The sequence below is a fragment of the Coregonus clupeaformis genome, chromosome 26, assembly GCF_020615455.1.
Source record: "Coregonus clupeaformis isolate EN_2021a chromosome 26, ASM2061545v1, whole genome shotgun sequence".
NCBI lineage: Eukaryota > Metazoa > Chordata > Actinopteri > Salmoniformes > Salmonidae > Coregonus > Coregonus clupeaformis.
This window is the reverse complement of record NC_059217.1, coordinates 34,632,865-34,655,323: the sequence shown is the minus strand read 5'-3', so window position 1 is coordinate 34,655,323 and position 22,459 is coordinate 34,632,865. Positions and strand designations below refer to the sequence as shown.

At 43.0% G+C, this 22,459-nt stretch overlaps 2 protein-coding genes across 8 annotated transcripts in view; both read right to left on the bottom strand.

Annotated features, from left to right (window-relative positions):
• LOC121540686 (centrosomal protein of 152 kDa) overlaps window positions 1–13,794 on the bottom strand; it is a 44,094-nt gene extending 30,300 nt beyond the window's left edge. For 2 of the 3 annotated variants that reach the window (XM_041849702.2, XM_041849706.2), the window contains exons 1-4: window positions 13,441–13,794; window positions 13,070–13,190; window positions 2,083–2,192; window positions 172–244 (exon numbers count right to left, since the gene is read on the bottom strand). In XM_041849702.2, the coding sequence (XP_041705636.2) occupies window positions 172–244; window positions 2,083–2,192; window positions 13,070–13,156 (270 nt within the window). In that variant the 5' untranslated portion in view covers window positions 13,157–13,190; window positions 13,441–13,794. Of the gene's footprint in view, window positions 1–171; window positions 245–2,082; window positions 2,193–3,392; window positions 3,642–13,069; window positions 13,191–13,440 lie in introns of those variants that run through there. The other variant, XM_041849704.2, reaches the window with a different exon arrangement.
• Window positions 13,795–14,083: 289 nt separating this feature from the next.
• Window positions 14,084–22,417, bottom strand: LOC121540685 (COP9 signalosome complex subunit 2). 5 transcript variants are annotated; one of them, XM_041849697.2, is made up of 13 exons: window positions 22,255–22,417; window positions 21,681–21,794; window positions 21,206–21,283; window positions 19,222–19,347; window positions 18,984–19,073; window positions 18,638–18,772; window positions 16,647–16,821; window positions 16,244–16,422; window positions 15,645–15,697; window positions 15,409–15,506; window positions 15,139–15,221; window positions 14,999–15,057; window positions 14,084–14,905 (listed from the first exon to the last, which is right to left on the bottom strand). In XM_041849697.2, the coding sequence occupies exons 1-13, from the start codon at window positions 22,321–22,323 to the stop codon at window positions 14,761–14,763; spliced, it is 1,404 nt and encodes a 467-aa protein (XP_041705631.1). In that variant the 5' UTR covers window positions 22,324–22,417; the 3' UTR covers window positions 14,084–14,760. The 5 variants fall into 5 exon arrangements, with proteins under 5 accessions (XP_041705631.1, XP_041705632.1, XP_041705634.1 ...); XM_041849698.2 differs by having other exon boundaries at window positions 18,650–18,772; XM_041849700.2 differs by having other exon boundaries at window positions 18,695–18,772.
• Window positions 22,418–22,459: the final 42 nt, after the last annotated feature.

Genomic DNA, 22,459 nt, shown 5'->3' with positions numbered 1-22,459 from the left:
TGCAAAGGACAGGGACAATATTGGTTTCCCTTTAAAATATGGTGTTGGCATAACACATATCTCGATATAACACATCTCGATATGACACTTATCTCAAGATCTCGATATGAACACACAACGTCACACATTCAACAACTGACAAGGAAAGTCTTGGGTTGTTGAAACTCTTACTTCTTCATGAGAGGCAGGTGTTTGGTGATCGGACCATTCGGTTTGTTGGTGATTCCACGTAGGCTGTTGTGATCTGAGAGATCAATACAAAACGATAAGTTCTACTGAGGTGTATGGAATGATCATCAATACAAAACAATAAGTCCTACTGAGGTGTATGGAATGATCATCAATACAAAACGATAAGTCCTCCTGAGGTGTATGGAATGATCATCAATACAAAACGATAAGTCCTACTGAGGTGTATGGAATGATCATCAATACAAAACGATAAGTCCTACTGAGGTGTATGGAATGATCATCTATACAAAACGATAAGTCCTACTGAGGTGTATGGAATGATCATCAATACAAAACGATAAGTCCTCCTGAGGTGTATGGAATGATCATCAATACAAAACGATAAGTCCTCCTGAGGTGTATGGAATGATCATCAATACAAAACGATAAGTCCTCCTGAGGTGTATGGAATGATCATCAATACAAAACAATAAGTCCTACTGAGGTGTATGGAATGATCATCAATACAAAACAATAAGTCCTCCTGAGGTGTATGGAATGATCATCAATACAAAACGATAAGTCCTACTGAGGTGTATGGAATGATCATCAATACAAAACAATAAGTCCTACTGAGGTGTATGGAATGATCATCAATACAAAACGATAAGTCCTACTGAGGTGTATGGAATGATCATCAATACAAAACGATAAGTCCTACTGAGGTGTATGGAATGATCATCAATACAAAACGATAAGTCCTACTGAGGTGTATGGAATGATCATCAATACAAAACAATAAGTCCTACTGAGGTGTATGGAATGATCATCAATACAAAACGATTAGTCCTCCTGAGGTGTATGGAATGATCATCAATACAAAACGATAAGTCCTACTGAGGTGTATGGAATGATCATCAATACAAAACGATAAGTCCTACTGAGGTGTATGGAATGATCATCAATACAAAACAATAAGTCCTACTGAGGTGTATGGAATGATCATCAATACAAAACGATTAGTCCTCCTGAGGTGTATGGAATGATCATCAATACAAAACGATAAGTCCTACTGAGGTGTATGGAATGATCATCAATACAAAACAATAAGTCCTACTGAGGTGTATGGAATGATCATCAATACAAAACAATAAGTCCTACTGAGGTGTATGGAATGATCATCAATACAAAACGATAAGTCCTACTGAGGTGTATGGAATGATCATCAATACAAAAACGTACAACTCATCTGATTTAACTATTTATTGTTTGAGAAGTACAGAAGATTTGAATAACTTTACAATCAAATCAAATGTTATTTGCCACATGCGCCGAATACAACAGGTGTAGACCTTACAGTGAAATGCTTACTTACAAGCCCTTAACCAACAATGCAGTTTTAAGAGAAATAAGTGTTAAGTAAAAAATAGATAAGTACAAATAAAAATAGCAGCAGCAGTCAAATAAAATAACAGTAGGGAGGCTATATACAGGGGGTACCGGAACAGAGTCAATGTGAAATAACAGTAGGGAGGCTATATACAGGGGGTACCGGTACAGAGTCAATGTGAAATAACAGTAGGGAGGCTATATACAGGGGGTACAGTCAATGTGCGGGGGCACAGGTTAGTATCCATGAATGTCCAATGGAAATGTGTGTTCTGCGTTATGATGGCTGCTAGCCTAAAATGTACCAACATTCAAAATGTGTGTCTTGTGCCCGGGGCTGGTCTACTGGGTAACACCACCGCCTGGTATACCTATACTACACCCTAAGCGTGGGAACGAACCCTGACCCCACCTCTACTCCTACTCTCCCCCATCCCCCTTCCCCACTCCCCCCTCTGCTGCTACGCCCCCCTCCATTTCATCTCGGTCTCTGGCTGAATAAATAAATATAAATAACCTTACCTGTTACGTGTGTCTGGATTGCTACGGGGAGAGCAGTCCAGCTCCGGAGAGGAGGAGTCTCTGCTGTCCTCCAGCATGTCATCAGGCAGGTCAGTCAGCAGCTTGTGGAGCTAGAGAAGAAGAAACAGCACGTCATCAGGCAGGTCAGTCAGCAGCTTGTGGAGCTAGAGAAGAAGAAACAGCACGTCATCAGGCAGGTCAGTCAGCAGCTTGTGGAGCTAGAGAAGAAGAAACAGCACGTCATCAGGCAGGTCGGTCAGCAGCTTGTGGAGCTAGAGAAGAAGAAACAGCACGTCATCAGGCAGGTCAGTCAGCAGCTTGTGGAGCTAGAGAAGAAGAAACAGCACGTCATCAGGCAGGTCAGTCAGCAGCTTGTGGAGCTAGAGAAGAAGAAACAGCACGTCATCAGGCAGGTCAGTCAGCAGCTTGTGGAGCTAGAGAAGAAGAAACAGCACGTCATCAGGCAGGTCAGTCAGCAGCTTGTGGAGCTAGAGAAGAAGAAACAGCACGTCATCAGGCAGGTCAGTCAGCAGCTTGTGGAGCTAGAGAAGAAGAAACAGCACGTCATCAGGCAGGTCAGTCAGCAGCTTGTGGAGCTAGAGAAGAAGAAACAGCACGTCATCAGGCAGGTCAGGCAGCAGCTTGTGGAGCTAGAGAAGAAGAAACACAACATGTGAATATGACTCACTGTGCTGTGGTTACCTTGGTTACAGGGTTATACAGTGACACAGTCTAGGAAAACAGTGGGGGCAATCGCTCAAATAGGTTAAAGAATTCCCTCAGCCACTGAAACTACATGTCTCAGGAGTTATAAAAAACCTTGAGAATGTTCACAGAACTGCTTAAAATAAAATTTATATTATTTCTAAACAAACGCCTTTTTTTTTTTTTTTAATTGCACCTCTCCTCTAAAATTCAACATGTGAAAAGCATTTGTCCATTTTCACTGTAGTCATTTCTGATTTGACAAAGTGTACGAAGCAAATAAGCTCATGTCCAACAGACAGACAGCAACTCTCCACTGCGTCAGGCGTCACGCCCAGGCCGAAACCCTTTGAGCTGTTGAGAGACTCCCACAACAGGTTTCCCTGACAGCCAGCGACATAAATACATGTGCTCTACACTACAGCGAGCTACAGGGAGCCCTGAGTGAAGAGTAAGGCCTATTCCCTATGGTTAACTACTTTTTGACCAGCCATGCTCAAATTTTAATGCACTTCCTATATAGGGAATAGGGCGCCATTTCAGTATGCAGCCTGAGAACCCTGTAGCCTGAGTGAAGAGAACAGTAAAAAAAGACAGCTACTTACTTCCCATAAGGCCAGTTGGATGTTCCTCACATCTTCCACTGTGTCCTCAATCGTAGGATGCATATCCCCAACCAGAGCAGGACTCAAAATGTCCCACTCATGGCAGTTATCAACAGAACTGAAGAAAGGCGTCTACTTCAGTTACCCGAGCCACATGATTCCGGTCTCGTCTCACCACACAGAGGATCATTTTGTGCGACTATGAAACATCCGAAGGCCTGCGCCCAGGCATGTTCTAAGCTAGCCTTGTGTCGTGTTCCCGTCTGGTTCACACACACACACCATTTAGCCTGGTTTAGTGGAGCAGAAACACTTCAGATTTCCACCAGTGACCAACATTTTTCACATGACCGACTTGTTGCGCATAATAGCCTCCCGTACGTTCAACATACAAGCAAAAAAAATAACGTAGTCAGTTCTCTGTAGAATAAATCAAGTTTTTTTCAATGCAATGTTAATCCAATGATAATCCATTCCAGTCAGGGCTTCAATAATCCAGCCATGCTTGATCTAGTCTAGTAAAATGCAACTCTTCTGTTTTATATAATCCAGAGAGTAAGCGTTGTGGCCTAGTCAAATCTAGTTGAATGCAACTCTTCTGTTTTATATAATCCAGAGAGTAAGCGTTGTGGCCTAGTCAAATCTAGTTGAATGCAACTCCGCTCTTGCCTCACACTACTGAGAGTGGGAGAGAGACAGAGAGAGTATAATGACGTTTAATTAAAAAAATTTGAAATACAGAGCAGAGCTAGCTTCAGTGTGCCAACTGTCTGACAGCCTTTCACCTGTGCTGCCTGGCCTGGGGCGATAATATCCCAGCACAGCACAGGTAACAGGTTGGGGGATGAACAGAGCAGATGGCTGAGAGGTGAGTAACACACTGAGAATGCCTGCATCTGATTGGACCAGGCGATGTCTTAGAAATGCAAAACGCCAGGCAACAAGGTTCCCACTGTCACACTGTACCAAATACAGTACTAAGAGTGGGCAGTGTGACCGTTCAGATCACATAGAGGATCTACGCCTAAATATACCACAATGTCAGAGATGATGTGGTCATGTCAGAGATGATGTGGTCATGACAGAGATGATGTGGTCATGACACATTTGCCAGATGAGAAGACCGACCCAGAGCCCCTTCAGTAAATCTGAAGAACATGTCATCTACGTCGACAATCATTAAACCCCCTATCAGACATTTTCACTGTCTATGCTCAACCTTGGCACAGCCGTGCATTCCAAAGAGGAGGTCATGAACATCACTTCTATGAACCCTGACTATGTGGTGCCTGAATATGCTGCTTAAGTGCACAGGCATAGCTACTGTTTTCTGTGTCCACATCACTAAGGATGTATCATGGTCCACACACACACACCAACACAGTCCTGAAGAGGCCACGACAACACCTCTTCCCCCTCAGGAGGCTGAAAAGATTTGGCATGTACCCTCAGATCCTCAAAACGTTCTACAGCTGCACCATTGAGAGCATCTTGACTGGCTGCATCACCGCCTGGTATAGCAACTGCTTGGCATCCGACTGCAAGGTGCTACAGAGAGTAGTAGTGTGTATGGCCCAACACGTCGCCAAGCTCACTGCCATCCAGGACCTCTATACCAGGCGGTGTCAGAGGAAGGCCCCAAAAAAAATTGTTGAAGACTCCAGCCACCCTAATTCATAAACTGTTCTCTCTGCTACCGCACGGCAAGCGGTAGCGATGCATCAAGTCTGGAACCAACAGGACCCTGAACAGCTTCTACTCCCAAGCCATAAGACTGCTAAATAGTTAGTTAAAAAATTTTTATTTAACCTTTATTTTAAACAGGGTAGACCTAGAAACTAGGTCTCTTTTTCAAATGATCCCTGTATAATACAACATAAATATTACATTTGTTTTATTTAAAGAGTGCGAGAGAGAACAAAATGAAGGCAACATGTAACGTGTTCTCCACACGCACATTTTCCACACGCACAAAAAGTGTATTTCACTCAAATTTAGTACACAAATTTGTTTACATCCCTGTTAGTGAGCATTTCTCCTTTGCCAAGATAATCCATCCACCAGACAGGTGTGGCATATCAAGAAGCTGATTGAACAGTATGATCATTACACAGGTGCAAATTGTAATGGAACAGCACCGGAAGAAGATGGCTGCCGTTTTACAGCCCTCTAACCAATTGTACTATTATGTGTGTTTTTCCGCGTTATTTGTAATTTATTTTGTACATAATGTTTCTGCCATCGTCTCTTATAACCAAAGAGAGCTTCTGGATATCAGGACAGCGATTACTCACCTCGCATTGGACGAATATTTTTTCTTCAACGAGGCGTTCGCGAAGGATATCATACAGACACCCGACAAGGCCCAGATCCCCGTCATTCGCGTGAGGAAGAGACGGAGATATCGCGGACGCAGATCCGGGTGCCTCGTAGGATCCGACGGCGAGCGAGTAAACTGCCTCTCCCATCAATCCTATTAGCCAACGTGTTCAATCTTTTGAGAATAAAATTGACGATTTAAGATTACGGTTATCCTACCAACGGGACATTAAAAACTGTAATATCTTATGTTTCACGGAGTCGTGGCTGAACGACAACAATGATAACATTCAGCTAGCAGGCTATACGCTACATCGACAGGACAGAACTGCAGACTCTGGTAAGACAAGGGGTGGCGGTCTCTGTATATTTGTAAACAACAGCTGGTGCACAAAATCAAATACCAAGGAAGTCTCGAGGTTTTGCTCGCCTGAGGTAGAGTATCTTATGATAAGCTGTAGACCACACTATTTACCAAGAGAGTTTTCATCTATATTTTTCATAGCTGTCTATTTACCACCACAAACCAATGCTGGCATTAAGATTGCACTGAATGAGTTGTACAAGGCCATTAATCAACAGGAAAACGCTCATCCAGATGCAGCGCTCCTAGTAGCCGGGGACTTTAATGCAGGGAAACTTAAATCCGTTCTACCTAATTTCTACCAGCATGTTAAATGTGCAACCAGAGGGAAAAAAACTCTAGACCACCTTTACTCTACACACAGAGACGCATACAAAGCTCTCCCTCGCCCTCCATTTGGCAAATCTGACCATAACTCTATCCTCCTGATTCCTGCTTATAAGCAAAAACTAAAGCAGGAAGCACCAGTGATTCGGTTAATAAAAAGTGGTCAGATGACGAGATGCTAAGCTACAGGACTGTTTTGCTAGCACAGACTGGAACATGTTCCGGGATTCTTCAGACAGCATTGAGGAGTACACCACATCAGTCACTGGCTTCATCAATAAGTGCATCGATGATGTCGTCCCCCACAGTGACCGTATCGTACATACCCCAACCAGAAGCCATGGATTACAGGAAACATCCGCACTGAGCTAAAGGGTAGAGCTGCCGCTTTCAAGGAACGGGACTCTAACCCGGACGCTTATAAGAAATCCCGCTATGACCTCCGACGAACCATCAAACAGGCAAAGAGTCAATACAGGTCTAAGATTGAATCATACTACACTGGCTCTGACGCTCGTCGGATGTGGCAGGGCTTGAAAACTATTACAGACTACAAAGGGAAGCACAGCCGCGAGCTGCCCAGTGACACAAGCCTACCAGACGAGGCTAAACCACTTCTATGCTCGCTCGAGGCAAGCAACACTGAAGCATGCATGAGAGCACCAGCTGTTCCGGACGACTATGTGATCACGCTCTCCGTAGCCGATGTGAGTAAGACTTTTAAGCAGGTCAACATTCACAAGGCCGCAGGGCCAGACGGATTACCAGGACGTGTACTCCGAGCATGTGCTGACCAACTGGCAAGTGTCTTCACTGACATTTTCAACATGTCCCTGACTGAGTCTGTAATACCAACATGTTTCAAGCAGACCACCATAGTCCCCGTGCCCAAGAACTCTAAGATAACCTGCCTAAATGACTACCGACCCCGTAGCACTGACGTCTGTAGCCATGAAGTGCTTTGAAAGACTGGTCATGGCTCACATCAACAGCATAATCCCAGAAACCCTAGACCCACTCCAATTTGCATACCGCCCCAACAGATCCACAGATGATGCAATCTCTATCGCACTCCACACTGCCCTTTCCCACCTGGACAAGAGGAACACCTACGTGAGAATGCTATTCATTGACTACAGCTCAGCATTCAACACCATAGTGCCCTCTAAGCTCATCACTAAGCTAAGGATCCTGGGACTAAACACCTCCCTCTGCAACTGGATCCTGGACTTCCTGACGGGCCGCCCCCAGGTGGTAAGGGTAGGTAACAACACATCTGCCACACTGATCCTCAACACGGGGGCCCCTCAGGGGTGCGTGCTCAGTCCCCCTCCTGTACTCTCTGTTCACCCATGACTGCATGGCCAGGCACGACTCCAACACCATCATTAAGTTTGCCGACGACACAACAGTGGTAGGCCTGATCACCGACAACGATGAGACAGCCTATAGGGAGGAGGTCAGAGATCTGGCCGTGTGGTGCCAGGACAACAACCTCTCCCTCAACGTGACCAAGACAAAGGAGATGATTGTGGACTACAGGAAAAAAAAAAGAGGACTGAGCACACCCCCATTCTCATCAACGGGGCTGTAGTGGAACAGGTTGAGAGCTTCAAGTTCCTTGGTGTCCACATCACCAACGAACTATCATGGTCCAAACACACCAAGACAGTCGTGAAGAGGGCACGACAAAGCCTATTCCCCTCAGGAGACTAAAAAGATTTGGCATGGGTCCTCAGATCCTCAAAAAAATTCTACAGCTGCACCATCGAGAGCATCCTGACTGGTTGCATCACCGCCTGGTATGGCAACTGCTTGGCCTCTGACCGCAAGGCACTACAGAGGGTAGTGCGTACGGCCCAGTACATCACTGGGGCAAAGCTCCCTGCCATCCAGGACCTCTATACCAGGCGGTGTCAGAGGAAGGCCCTCAAAATTGTCAAAGACTCCAGCCACCCTAGTCATAGACTGTTCTCTCTGCTACAGCACGGCAAGCGGTACCGAGTGCCAAGTCTAGGTCCAAAAGACTTCTCAACAGCTTCTACCCCCAAGCCATAAGACTCCTGAACAGCTAATCATGGCTACCCGGACTATTTGCACTGCCCCCCCACCCCATCCTTTTTACGCTGCTGCTACTCTGTTAAGTATTTATGCATAGTCACTTTAACTCTACCCACATGTACATATTACCTCAACTACCTCAACTAGCCGGTGCCCCCCGCACATTGACTCTGCAACGGTACCCCCCTGTATATATAGCCTCCCTACTGTCACTTTATTTTACTGTATATATAGCCTCCCCTACTGTCACTTTATTTTACTTCTGCTCTTTTTTCTCAACACTTTTTTGTTGTTGTTTTATTCTTACTTTTTTTGTTTAAAATAAATGCACTGTTGGTTAAGGGCTGTAAGTAAGCATTTCACTGCAATGTCTGCACCTGTTGTATTCGGCGCATGTGACCAATAAAATTTGATTTGATTTGATTTGAATTGTGCTGGGGACAATAAAAGGCCACAACATTCCACAATCAACTCTATGCGAAGGAGATGTGTCGCCGCTGCCTGAGGCAAATGGTGGTCACACCAGATACTGACTGGTTTTCTGATCCACACCCCTACTTTTGTTTTTGTTTTTTTAAGGTATCTGTGACCAAGTCAGAAAAGGAAGGAAGGAAGGAATTCTAAAATTGCAACAATGACAAAAAAAAGAATTAGATGGAGGCCTCTAAAACGTTCTCAAAAATGAAGCTTTACCTTTTTGATCCAGAACAAACCCTGCCAGCTGCATTGTACCTTTTTTGCACCAACTTTGACTCATCACATACGCTGCTGCTACTGTTTATTATCTATCCTGTTGCCTAGTCACTCTATTCCTAGTTATATGTACATATCTACCTCAATTACCTAGTACCTCTGCACATCGACGCGGTACTGTTATCCCGTATATATATAGCCAAGTTATCGTTACTCATTCTTTATTTATTATTACGTGTTTTACTTTATTACTTCTCTGTTTGCTTTCTCTCTGCGTTGTCGTAAGTAAGAATGTCACTGTTAAGGCTGGTTTACAGTTGGCCTATCGACAGGTCTGTAGACAGTTGTCGCTGTGACATCATGAACATTCCTATCGTCGTCCGACATCAAAATGGTCGTTGTCGTTATGAAAAAGTATTAACACATGACATCAGCAGCCTAGCGGTAGTATACAGGGGGGAGTATTTGATCCCCTGCTGATTTTGTACATTTGCCCACTGACAAAGAAATGATCAGTCTATAATTTTTTATGATAGGTTTATTTGAACAGTGAGAGACAGAATAACAACAACAAAAATCCAGAAAAACGCATGTCAAAAATGTTATGAATTGATTTGCATTTTAAATGAGGGAAATAAGTATTTGACCCCCTCTCAATCAGAAAGATTTCTGGCTCCCAGGTGTCTTTTATACAGGTAACGAGCTGAGATTAGGAGCACACTCTTAAAGGGAGTGCTCCTAATCTCAGCTTGTTACCTGTATAAAAAGACACCTGTCCACAGAAGCAATCAATCAATCAGATTCCAAACTCTCCACCATGGCCAAGACCAAAGAGCTCTCCAAGGATGTCAGGGACAAGATTGTAGACCTACACAAGGCTGGAATGGGCTACAAGACCATCGCCAAGCAGCTTGGTGAGAAGGTGACAACAGTTGGTGTGATTATTCGCAAATGGAAGAAACACAAAATAACTGTCAATCTCCCTCGGCCTGGGGCTCCATGCAAGATCTCACCTCGTGGAGTTGCAATGATCATGAGAACGGTGAGGAATCAGCCCAGAACTACACGGGAGGATCTTGTCAATGATCTCAAGGCAGCTGGGACCATAGTCACCAAGAAAACAATTGGTAACACACTACGTCGTGAAGGACTGAAATCCTGCAGCGCCCGCAAGGTCCCCCTGCTCAAGAAAGCACATGTACAGGCCCGTCTGAAGTTTGCCAATGAACATCTGAATGATTCAGAGGAGAACTGGGTGAAAGTGTTGTGGTCAGATGAGACCAAAAGCGAGCTCTTCGGCATCAACTAAACTCGCCGTGTTTGGAGGAGGAGGAATGCTGCCTATGACCCCAAGAACACCATCCCCACCGTCAAACATGGAGGTGGAAACATTATGCTTTGGGGGTGTTTTTCTGCTAAGGGGACAGGACAACTTCACCGCATCAATGGGACGATGGACGGGGCCATGTACCGTCAAATCTTGGGTGAGAACCTCCTTCCCTCAGCCAGGGCATTGAAAATGGGTAGTGGATGGGTATTTCAGCATGACAATGACCCAAAACACACGGCCAAGGCAACAAAGGAGTTGCTCAAGAAGAAGCACATTAAGGTCCTGGAATGGCCTAGCCAGTCTCCAGACCTTAATCCCATAGAAAATCTGTGGAGGGAGCTGAAGGTTCGAGTTGCCAAACATCAGCCTCGAAACCTTAGTGACTAGGAGAAGATCTGCAAAGAGGAGTGGAACAAAATCCCTCCTGAGATGTGTGCAAACCTGGTGGCAACTACAAGAAACGTCTGACCTCTGTGATTGCCAACAAGGGTTTTGCCACCAAGTACTAAGTCATGTTTTGCAGAGGGGTCTAATACTTATTTCCCTCATTTAAAATGCAAATCAATTTATAACATTTTTGACATGCATTTTTTCTGGATTTTATTGTTGTTATTCTGTCTCTCACTGTTCAAATAAACCTACCATTAAAATTATAGACTGATCATGTCTTTGTCAGTGGGCAAACGTACAAAATCAGCAGGGGATCAAATACTTTTTTCCCCTCACTGTATGTCAATCTAGCAAACCAGGCAAATAAAAGCAACTTTCTAAACAATGTTTTGGTTAGTTTGGCTAGCCAGTCCAATTTTTATTCATTATTACAGGAAAATAAACGCACAACAAGATCATTATTTAGAAATGAATGGTGAGCTAATTACAGAAAATAGTTTACGGTTGTGTGTGTGACGAAATAAAAGCAGTGCATTGTATCAGAGAATTTTTGAACTCAGTACTAGAGTCATAATACCCATAAAACCTAGTGGTCAGACAAGAAATTGGTTCCAATCGTTTTTCCACCATTCATTTTTCTCATAGGGGATTTTAGAAACACTTGAAATCAGGGCTGTGATTCCTGAAGGCTTACTCTTGCGTGTTGTTTTGATAACCGTGTAAATCTCTCTCGGACAAGGTGACTTTTATCAATATATTCGCAGGTATTTACCCCAAACAAATGAAATGCTGATTAACTGCTAATGTGGCTATCATAAAGAACTACAGATGACATGAAGATCTGGACGAGACTGCCGAATGGAGGCAAAGGTAAAAATCTCTGGATTAACTATCTAATGTTAGCTAAATGTAGATCATTAATAAATTGGCTGCATTTATTTAAATTGACAATTCTGTGAACTGTCTTGGGCAAGTTTTAAATTGACACAATGCCTGTTAGTAAAGGCGTCTGCTAGAGATGACGTGCAGGAGCTTGGAGGGATTTTGTAGTCTGCAGGATGTCTACTTTGATGCATTTTCGAATCGGAGAGTAAATAGAGCTTAATATATTGATGAAAGTAATTTTGTCCGAAAGAGGTTTACATGGTTATCAAAACGTCATGCCAGGGTTAGCCTACAGGAAACACAGCCCTTATTTTAAGTGTTTCTAAAATCCCCTATGGGGAAAAAATAATGGTGGAAACAATAGGAAAAAACAATTTGACCTATTTCCCTGTTTGACAGCAGGTTTTATAACACCTCCACTGTGGGGCTCTATTGTGGTCGATCAGGTTAGTATGACAACGGATGCAGTGACAGGGTCAAAGGGTGCGTTCGTAAATTGCCTCCAGTGTGTCAGAGTGCTCTCTGGGTGTTCATAAATTCAGAGTTGTCCATGAGTAAATACATTCAGAGCGCACACTGGACTCTGCCTGAGCAGTGGAGTTGATCTGACCGATCTGACCTCACAACCGCAGTCAAGCTAACTGGCTAAAGTTGACTAGCTTGCTAGCTACTTCCAGACACAAATGAGAGAACACCTGGTTAGACTGTTTTCATGTTATCTAGAACGTTAGTGACTAACTGTGCTGCTTGTAACAACTTAATTCAGTTTTTTTGGCCAACTTTTACTGACACCTGTCATATTCAACGGGTATTCTGCGCTCTGGCACACTCAAACAAGAGTACTCTGAAATCGGAATAGATAGCCAAAATGAATTTACAAACGCGCCCAAAATTTTACTTTTTGCATCTGTCTTGTCTGCAACAAGGAAACCGACAGTCGGGAGTATAAATTAAATGCTGTTTTGACCAGCGACACTTGTCGCATTCAAATTGTCTATTAACATGTCTGTAGACAAAGCATAAACCAGCCTTTAGTCTACACCTGTTGTTTACAAAGCATGTGACTAAAACCATTTTTTGTGTGTGTGTTTGAGGTCACACTGAAACCATTGGCAGAAAACATAATAGCAGCACTGTTCCTAACTGTTTCATAGGCACGATACATTCCTGATCCACTGGTCTTTCAGAGGTACTACCCTAGCAACAAGCAAGTTTATCAACACAAATAACATTGTCTGTGTCTGTGTCTGTGTGTGTGTGTATTAGAGAGAGAGAGGGCGAGGGAAAGAGAGAGAGAGAATGTCGTACCTCTTGCTCTCTGGCATAGTCCTCTGGGTCGAATTCATCCTCCTCATGTTGAGTTTGCAGAGCAGCACTATCAAAGTCGATGGACATGATGATGATCACAGTGCTAATGCTGAGAGAAGACCTGAGAAGGCACAGATGTTCATGATGTGGCTGTGTATTTGATTGACAGTGAGTGCGGATGGGCTCACACAAACCACCCACCTCGTATCAGACATTGTCATTATGCCCGTTGTAAGACTCAAAACAACACCGAACTAGCTAACGTTAGTCAATTAGTTAGCTGTAACTAACTAGAAGAACAAACAGTAACGTTACAGTACAGTAGCTAGTTTGAAAAGTGATCAAAACAGTCAACTCAGTGATCACCTTACCTTTTGATTTGAAGTACAAGTGGATATCCGATGATAACTTTTGTCAGCGAGGACAAAAATCAAAAATTTACACCGTTACAAACAGCAGATGCGCATGATGCTGGGCAATGAATGATCTGACTGGTTAAATAACATTAGCTAGCTAGCTAGCTAACATAGCAACCAGTTACCAGAAAACAAAACTAAGCATCGACCGACTGGCATGACAGGCACAGCAACCTAATAACGTATTAGCCTGACAAGAGTACAGTTTTGTTAACAGTCAGAACAAAACGTCTGCGTATATATCATGAACAAAAAAAGTTAGCTATCTGGCTGGCTAGCTAGCTAGTAGTAGTCAACTTCCTGTGTTTGGACTCGCCGCCCCTTTGAAAGATCGCGCGCCCAAACAGCGGCATAAACTCCGTCGCTGATTGGTGAATTCAACACGCATCCTCAAACGACCCCATCAAAGACCATGCTCAAACAGATGGTTTTTATGCAAACAACCAAATTACAAAACTTAGAAGAAAAGATGGTAGTGAAAGAAAATAGTGCTTTGGGAGGATTTGTAGAGATAGTTGCAGTTGTATGATATTTACAGATTAGTCACCTCCACGTGATTTGCAAAAATACGTTAAATATTGAAAAAGTGACACCATAGGAAGCAACAATGATCATTTATTATTCATTAATAAAACAGAAAAGCTCAAATGTATCTTCAACAGTGTCACAACAATGTACCATCTGAAACGTGGAGCTACATTGATGAAAGACTGTATAGAGAGTGCTTGACATCTTACAGAAAAGGACATGGTTATTTTAACATGGAACATGCCCAACATTAATAACACTTCAATGATTTGGTGTGTTCACATTTCCATGGAAGGGGGTAATACAGTGGGAGAACAGACATGTTCTTTCACTATAGGAAATGTACATATGTGGGATTTTACAATCCTCTATCTGTACAATGGCCATCTTTGTTTTGTAATGTAAATGATATCTGTTCATTTTAGGACACAAGGGCCGGTTTCCCGGACGGATTAAGTCTAGTCCAAGTCCTAAACCAAAAAAGCATTGAGCATGCTTCTAAATCCAGAACTAGGATTGATTTGTTGCCCGGGAAACTGGCACCTCTGACCTCTATCAGTCACATAACAAGTGACTGTAGGTTTGCCATTGGAAGTTTGAACATCATCCATCCATTATTGTCATCTAGAGAATGTAACCTACTGCTACTGTAAACCGAGATGAATTGGGTTAACTTCGCTCCTCCAGTTGAAATACCCCCCGCGCACACACCATCAAATTGTTAACGTTTCAGTTCCACTACTCTGATTAGGCCAGTTTGCTGACGATGGCCTGGTTGAGAGTGTTCAGCTGATTAGTCCATTTGTCTAAAGCCATGTATTGGGCTCCGTTCCTCTTTTGGTGATCCAGCTCCAACAGTTGGTTGACTTGGTCGATGCGGCCGTTGATCGTGCTGACAGGTATAAAGAAGAAAAGTTCAATAGAAGGTCAATGATGGTAAATTCGCAAAAGGTCTACAATAATGATGTACCAACGTGCAATTTACCTGTCTAGAATGCACTGAACAAGAAGGCTTTCCACATCGCACACATCAATGTTCAATTCCTGAAGAAGACAAAAAAGTTTATAATAACCTTTGCTTTTTCAAAAATAAATGCTGGATACAGATCTTTGTAGTGATCTTACCTTTGAAATAAAAGGTATGTGTATTCTTGTGTAAGGCTTGATTAATTTGATGAGAACTTGTGTTCTTATGTTTCGTAATAATTCTGAAAGACAAAAATCAAGGAAATAAATAATTAGATAAAGGAATTTTCAGTAATCCTTATACCTGTCTCCAGGTATAAGGATTTATAACTTGTTATAAGCATGTTACTACTTGCTAATATGTTTGTGCTTTGTGATTAATTAACATTAACCAAATACACCAAGCTGAAAGTGATGTCTAGACCGTACCTTCTATATGTTCCCTTATGAACGGATCATCCATTATGTTACTGTGATTGGTCTTCAGGATCTTCTCAAACTCTGTGATGTCGTTGTTCTGGTAGGAACTGGGGGGGGGGGAAATATAACATTGGTTTCCATTCAATAATCAAACAATGTTCATGCAGCACAATGTAGACAAATAGCTAAAGCAAAACTCTTCCCAGAAAGGTTAGATAGTAATAGCCAATGAGATGCAGTCTTACCTGACCAAGTTTGTCATTGCAAGGATGTCTGGATCATTTTTATAGGGTTTGGCCTTAGAGGAACAAATAATCAGCATAAAGTAAAGACACTCAAACATTATGAAAGATGCACCAATATCAAATGTTCACTAAAATATATGAATCTGCTGGAGTAATTTACTTCATTAGCAGGTTATAATATTGTGATAGGGTCCTCCTTGGTTTTAGTCTGGGAAACCATCCCTAACAGATTCACTCCTTAGTGGCGCAGTGGTCTAAGGCACTGCATCGCAGTGCTAACTGTGCCACTAGAGATCCTGGTTCGAATCCAGGCTCTGTCGCAGCCGGCCGCGACCAGGAGACTCATAGGCGGCGCACAATTGGCCCAGCGTCGTCCAGGGTAGGGGAGGGAATGGCCGGCAGGGATGTAGCTCAGTTGATAGAGCATGGCGTTTGCAACGCCAGGGTTGTGGGTTTGATTCCCACGGGGGGCCAGTATAAAAAAAATAAAAAATAAAAATATATGTATTCACTAACTGTAAGTCGCTCTGGATAAGAGCGTCTGCTAAATGACTAAAATGTAAATGTAAATCTCTTATCACTAAAGAGTCCCTCCACACCTCCTGGGAGTCAAAGGGGTTGATTCCAGACTTCATCAGCATGTTGGCCAGCACCAGGTACTTCAGACAGGTGGTCCGTCGAGGACTTCCTGATTCATCGTAGTTCTTAAACGCCTCGAAGAAGTCCGTGTGAGCCTTCTCAAACTCCCCTTCTCGCAAATGCATTTTCCCTCCACACTCTGGAGAATACAAACAAGAGACCAAACAAGTAGACCAAACAACATAGTCAGGGGATAATTTCCTAGAAACCCATTGGAGGAGTAGGTCAGAGGGGAGGGTCTTCTCCTCCAATGGGTTTTGAGAAGGAAGCGAGGAGAGAGAATGCACTAAAAAAAAGGGAAAAAAGACCCTTGAGAAAGAGCCCATGAATTTGTGTCTGGGTTATAGGTAGAGATGTGCCTACCTCTGATGACTCCCATGATGAGTGGGTGAGGGATGGCGGACTTGATGTGTAGAGACTGTTCGTATAGAGTCTTCAGCTTCTTGTTGTTCTTCTGGGCCGTGTACATCTGGATCTCCAGAGCATAGATCTCTAAGAGCTGGGTGCCTTTCTTCAGGTCATCCTCACCGTCATCCGTCTGTATAGTACACCAAGACAAAAACATGGGACAAACACTAATCATCCGTCTATACACCAAGACAAAAACATGGGACAAATACTAATCATCCGTCTACACACCAAGACAAAAACATGGGACAAATACTAAATCATCCGTCTATACACCAAGACAGAACATGGGACAAATACTAATCATCCGTCTACACACCAAGACAGAACATGGGACAAATACTAATCATCCGTCTACACACCAAGACAGAACATGGGACAAATACTAATCATCCGTCTACACACCAAGACAGAACATGGGACAAATACTAATCATCCGTCTACACACCAAGACAGAACATGGGACAAATACTAATCATCCGTCTATACACCAAGACAGAACATGGGACAAACACTAATCATCCGTCTATACACCAAGACAGAACATGGGACAAACACTAATCATCCGTCTATACACCAAGACAGAACATGGGACAAACACTAATCATCCGTCTATACACCAAGACAGAACATGGGACAAATACTAATCATCCGTCTATACACCAAGACAGAACATGGGACAAACACTAATCATCCGTCTATACACCAAGACAGAACATGGGACAAATACTAATCATCCGTCTATACACCAAGACAGAACATGGGACAAACACTAATCATCCGTCTATACACCAAGACAGAACATGGGACAAACACTAATCATCCGTCTATACACCAAGACAGAACATGGGACAAACACTAATCATCCGTCTACACACCAAGACAGAACATGGGACAAATACTAATCATCCGTCTACACACCAAGACAGAACATGGGACAAACACTAATCATCCGTCTACACACCAAGACAGAACATGGGACAAATACTAATCATCCGTCTACACACCAAGACAGAACATGGGACAAATACTAATCATCCGTCTACACACCAAGACAGAACATGGGACAAATACTAATCATCCGTCTACACACCAAGACAGAACATGGGACAAATACTAATCATCCGTCTACACACCAAGACAGAACATGGGACAAATACTAATCATCCGTCTACACACCAAGACAGAACATGGGACAAATACTAATCATCCGTCTACACACCAAGACAGAACATGGGACAAATACTAATCATCCGTCTACACACCAAGACAGAACATGGGACAAATACTAATCATCCGTCTACACACCAAGACAGAACATGGGACAAATACTAATCATCCGTCTACACACCAAGACAGAACATGGGACAAACACTAATCATCCGTCTACACACCAAGACAGAACATGGGACAAATACTAATCATCCGTCTATACACCAAGACAGAACATGGGACAAATACTAATCATCCGTCTATACACCAAGACAGAACATGGGACAAACACTAATCATCCGTCTATACACCAAGACAGAACATGGGACAAACACTAATCATCCGTCTATACACCAAGACAGAACATGGGACAAATACTAATCATCCGTCTATACACCAAGACAGAACATGGGACAAACACTAATCATCCGTCTATACACCAAGACAGATCAAATACTTGAGATATACTTCCACACAGACACTTGAGGAGGAACAGGGAATTCTAGATGTCCACAATGGTTCCACAGTCATACAAGCCCAGCCCCAGATCTGTTTGTGTTGTCCTCTCCTGTTGTCAAGACAACAGCTATAGGAGTTGCCTATACAGCACAAACAGAATCCGGACCAGGCTCCAATCACACGATACGGTTCCAAATGATCTATTGTCACTAAGAACACACAAGTATGTTTTTCATTATGATGTTATAATGCTGAATTAGATTTGGTGGTAAAACCTCTGTAAAGACCTCTGTGAAAACCTCTGATTGCATTGATGAGGAGAGTTTCTTCACCTGACAGGACTGGTGCAGCTGCCTCAGGATCTTCTGAAGCTTACCATACTCTTCTCTCTCCAGGTACAACTTCCCAAGCTAAACAACAGACCGGACAAACCGAGGAGGAAACTAAATTACACAAGTATCACAGTCAGTGTCTCCATATCAATGATATGCCACTTGCCACATTTGTTTTTGCATTGTATAAAATGTTAATTATGATGATATTGTGGATTGAATTAATGACATTATATGAAGATTTTTTTTTTGTATATATATATATATATATATTTAAAATGAATCATACCTTAGTGTTGGTTTTAAACCAAAGCCTGTCATTTTTGGCATCCTTTAATGCGTCCAATGTGGTTTCATAAAACTCTTGCAGCAAGTCCATCTAAAAAAATAAAATAAAAAGTCTAGGCCTTCTCTACAAACATTCAGAGTTTGTTTGGACTGTTTTCCTAAATTAAATACTGTACAGCTCAGATGATCACAGAATCAACATTGTTTATTGATTGATAATTTGATGTTGCAAACAATACCTGCTTAGACGTAGAGATGTAATCAAGGATGGAGTTGATGGATTTCTCAGAGTAGTTTCGTGTTACTGCACTCCGGATGTATGTTAACAGCTGCTTGTACCTGTTCATCATTTCAGGGAAATTTGTCTGGGGAGAAAACAAAAATAAAGAAATGTAATTCAAAATTCAATTTGATGCTCCCATTATATGGCATTTCTTTACAAAACATGATCACCTTTGATCAGAGATGTCACATAAAGTACACTGTTCATATGTAGGAATATTGAATAACTAGGCTCCTCCTACAGTATGCCTGTTAGACGATAGTTGTAGGTAGCCTACAATGAGGGGAAAAAAGTATTTGATCCCCTGCTGATTTTGTACATTTGCCCACTGACAAAGAAATGATCAGTCTATAATTTTAATGGTAGGTTTATTTGAACAGTGAGAGACAGAATAACAACAAAAAAATCCAGAAAAACGCATGTAAAAAATTTTATAAATTGATTTGCATTTTAAATGAGGGAAATAAGTATTTGACCCCCTCTCAATCAGAAAGATTTCTGGCTCCCAGGTGTCTTTTATACAGGTAACGAGCTGAGATTAGGAGCACACTCTTAAAGGGAGTGCTCCTAATCTCAGTTTGTTACCTGTATAAAATACACCTGTCCACAGAAGCAATAAATCAATCAGATTCCAAACTCTCCACCATGCCCAAGACCAAAGAGCTCTCCAAGGATGTCAGGGACAAGATTGTAGACCTACACAAGGCTGGAATGGGCTACAAGACCATCGCCAAGCAGCTTGGTGAGAAGGTGACAACAGTTGGTGCGATTATTCGCAAATGGAAGAAACACAAAATAACTGTCAATCTACCTCGGCCTGGGGCTCCATGCAAGATCTCACCTCGTGGAGTTGCAATGATCATGAGAACGGTGAGGAATCAGCCCTGAACTACACGGGAGGATCTTGTCAATGATCTCAAGGCAGCTGGGACCATAGTCACCAAGAAAACAATTGGTAACACACTATGCCGTGAAGGACTGAAATCCTGCAGCGCCCGCAAGGTCCCCCTGCTCAAGAAAGCACATATACAGGCCCGTCTGATGTTTGCCAATGAACATCTGAATGATTCAGAGGCGAACTGGGTGAAAGTGTTGTGGTCAGATGAGACCAAAATCGAGCTCTTTGGCATCAACTCAACTAGACGTGTTTGGAGGAGGAATCCTGCCTATGACCCCAAGAACACCATCCCCACCGTCAAACATGGAGGTGGAAACATTATGCTTTGGGGGTGTTTTTCTGCTAAGGGGACAGGACAACTTCACCGCATCAAAGGGACGATGGACAGGGCCATGTACCGTCAAATCTTGGGTGAGAACCTCCTTCCCTCAGCCAGGGCATTGAAAATTGGTCGTGGATGGGTATTCCAGCATGACAATGACCCAAAACACACGGCCAAGGCAACAAAAGAGTGGCTCAAGAAGAAGCACATTAAGGTCCTGGAGTGGCCTACCCAGTCTCCAGACCTTAATCCCATAGAAAATCTGTGGAGGGAGCTGAAGGTTCGAGTTGCCAAACGTCAGCCTCGAAACCTTAATGACTTGGAGAAGATATGCAAAGAGGAGTGGAACAAAATCCCTCCTGAGATGTGTGCAAACCTGGTGGCCAACTACAAGAAACATCTGACCTCTGTGATTGCCAACAAGGGTTTTGCCACCAAGTACTAAGTAATGTTTTGCAGAGGGCTCAAATATTTATTTCCCTCATTAAAATGCAAATCAATTCATAAAGTTTTTGACATGCGTTTTCTGGATTTTCTTGTTGTTATTCTGTCTCTCACTGTTCAAATAAACCTACCATTAAAAGTATAGACTGATCATGTCTTTATCAGTGGGCAAACGTACAAAATCAGCAGGGGATCAAATACTTTTTTCCCCTCACTGTATACGTCATATTTCAGAGACAATTTCGGAGACTTGTGAGACTAATGTCTAACGCTTACCAGTTTGAAATTGATCTTAATCATCTGTTTGAGAGCTTTGAACCCCCATTCTCCTTTCTCACCCTCTAGCTCCAAGACCTGGGGATCAGAAAGATGCATTTAATAAACAGACAGTCATGGACGTGGTGCGTGTGTGTGTGTGTGTGTGTGTGTGTGTGTGTGTGTGTGTGTGTGTGTGTGTGTGTGTGTGTGTGTGTGTGTGTGTGTGTGTGTGTGTGTGTGTGTGTGTGTGTGCGTGCGTGCGTGCGTGCGTGCGTGCGTGCGTGCGTGCGTGCGTGCGTGCGTGCGTGCGTGTGTGAGAGAGAGACACGTGGTCCTCTGTAGCTCAGCTGGTAGAGCACGCCGCTTGTAACGCCAAGGTAGTGGGTTCGATCCCCGGGACCACCCATACACAAAAAAAAATGTATGCACGCATGACTGTAAGTCGCTTTGGATAAAAGCGTCTGCTAAATGGCATATTATTATTATAACTCACTTTCTGGAAGCTGCTGAGAGCTGCTTTGGGGTCATCCTCCTTCAGGGCCTTTGAATTGTAGTACTGATTCTCCAAATCAACATTGGGCTCAGAGTTGCTGTCCTCTGAGTATTCCTGAAATCACACAATTCATCATCACTGCAGTTTACAAGATCGACACCCCACTGTTGTGTTGACATTCAGCTAGCCAGCTAGCTAGCTCATGATGATGTGTATTGTTTTTGCTTTGGTGATTTTTTAAAAAGCAAACAGCTGGATCATATAACGGCGCAAACGGTATAGCAATCATTAGTTGCAACAGTAAGTGAACAAATCATTGCAGACATAGCTAGCTAGCTAGCTAACTACGCCAGTTAGCTGTCAATGATAGGAGCACCGACAACAGCTATAGTAGCTGATAGTAATACCGTAGCTAGCTAAAGTTAGCTGAGTGGAGTGCAACATTTACATTTACATTTACGTCATTTAGCAGACGCTCTTATCCAACATGGAATGTTTACGCTGGTTATCTAGCTAGCTGGCTAGCTAAATACGTTGTATATGGTAATCAGCTACAATATCCATATATATTTACTTCTGAGGAGTTTACCAGATCATAATCCTCTTCATCATCGCACATGAAGTCATCTTCCATGTCAGACATCTTGACTACGAAGCTAGCTAGCTCGACAGCAACCTTGCTAGTGGTACAAGTGTAGGTGCATCGCCAGAGTACACAGTCGCAGTTTGTTCAAGCTCCTACGTTATCCGCCACCAATGCCTTTCTGCGCAGCGTGAAT

Coding starts and splice junctions, on each gene's coding strand:
- LOC121540685 (XM_041849697.2), bottom strand. CDS start 22,323: ATGTCTGACATGGAAGATGACTTCATGTGCGATGATGAAGAGGATTAT. Junction 19,074..19,221: donor ACATCTCTACGTCTAAGCAG/GTATTGTTTGCA, acceptor TTATTTTTTTAG/ATGGACTTGCTGCAAGAGTT. Junction 16,423..16,646: donor CATCATGGGAGTCATCAGAG/GTAGGCACATCT, acceptor TGTATTCTCCAG/AGTGTGGAGGGAAAATGCAT.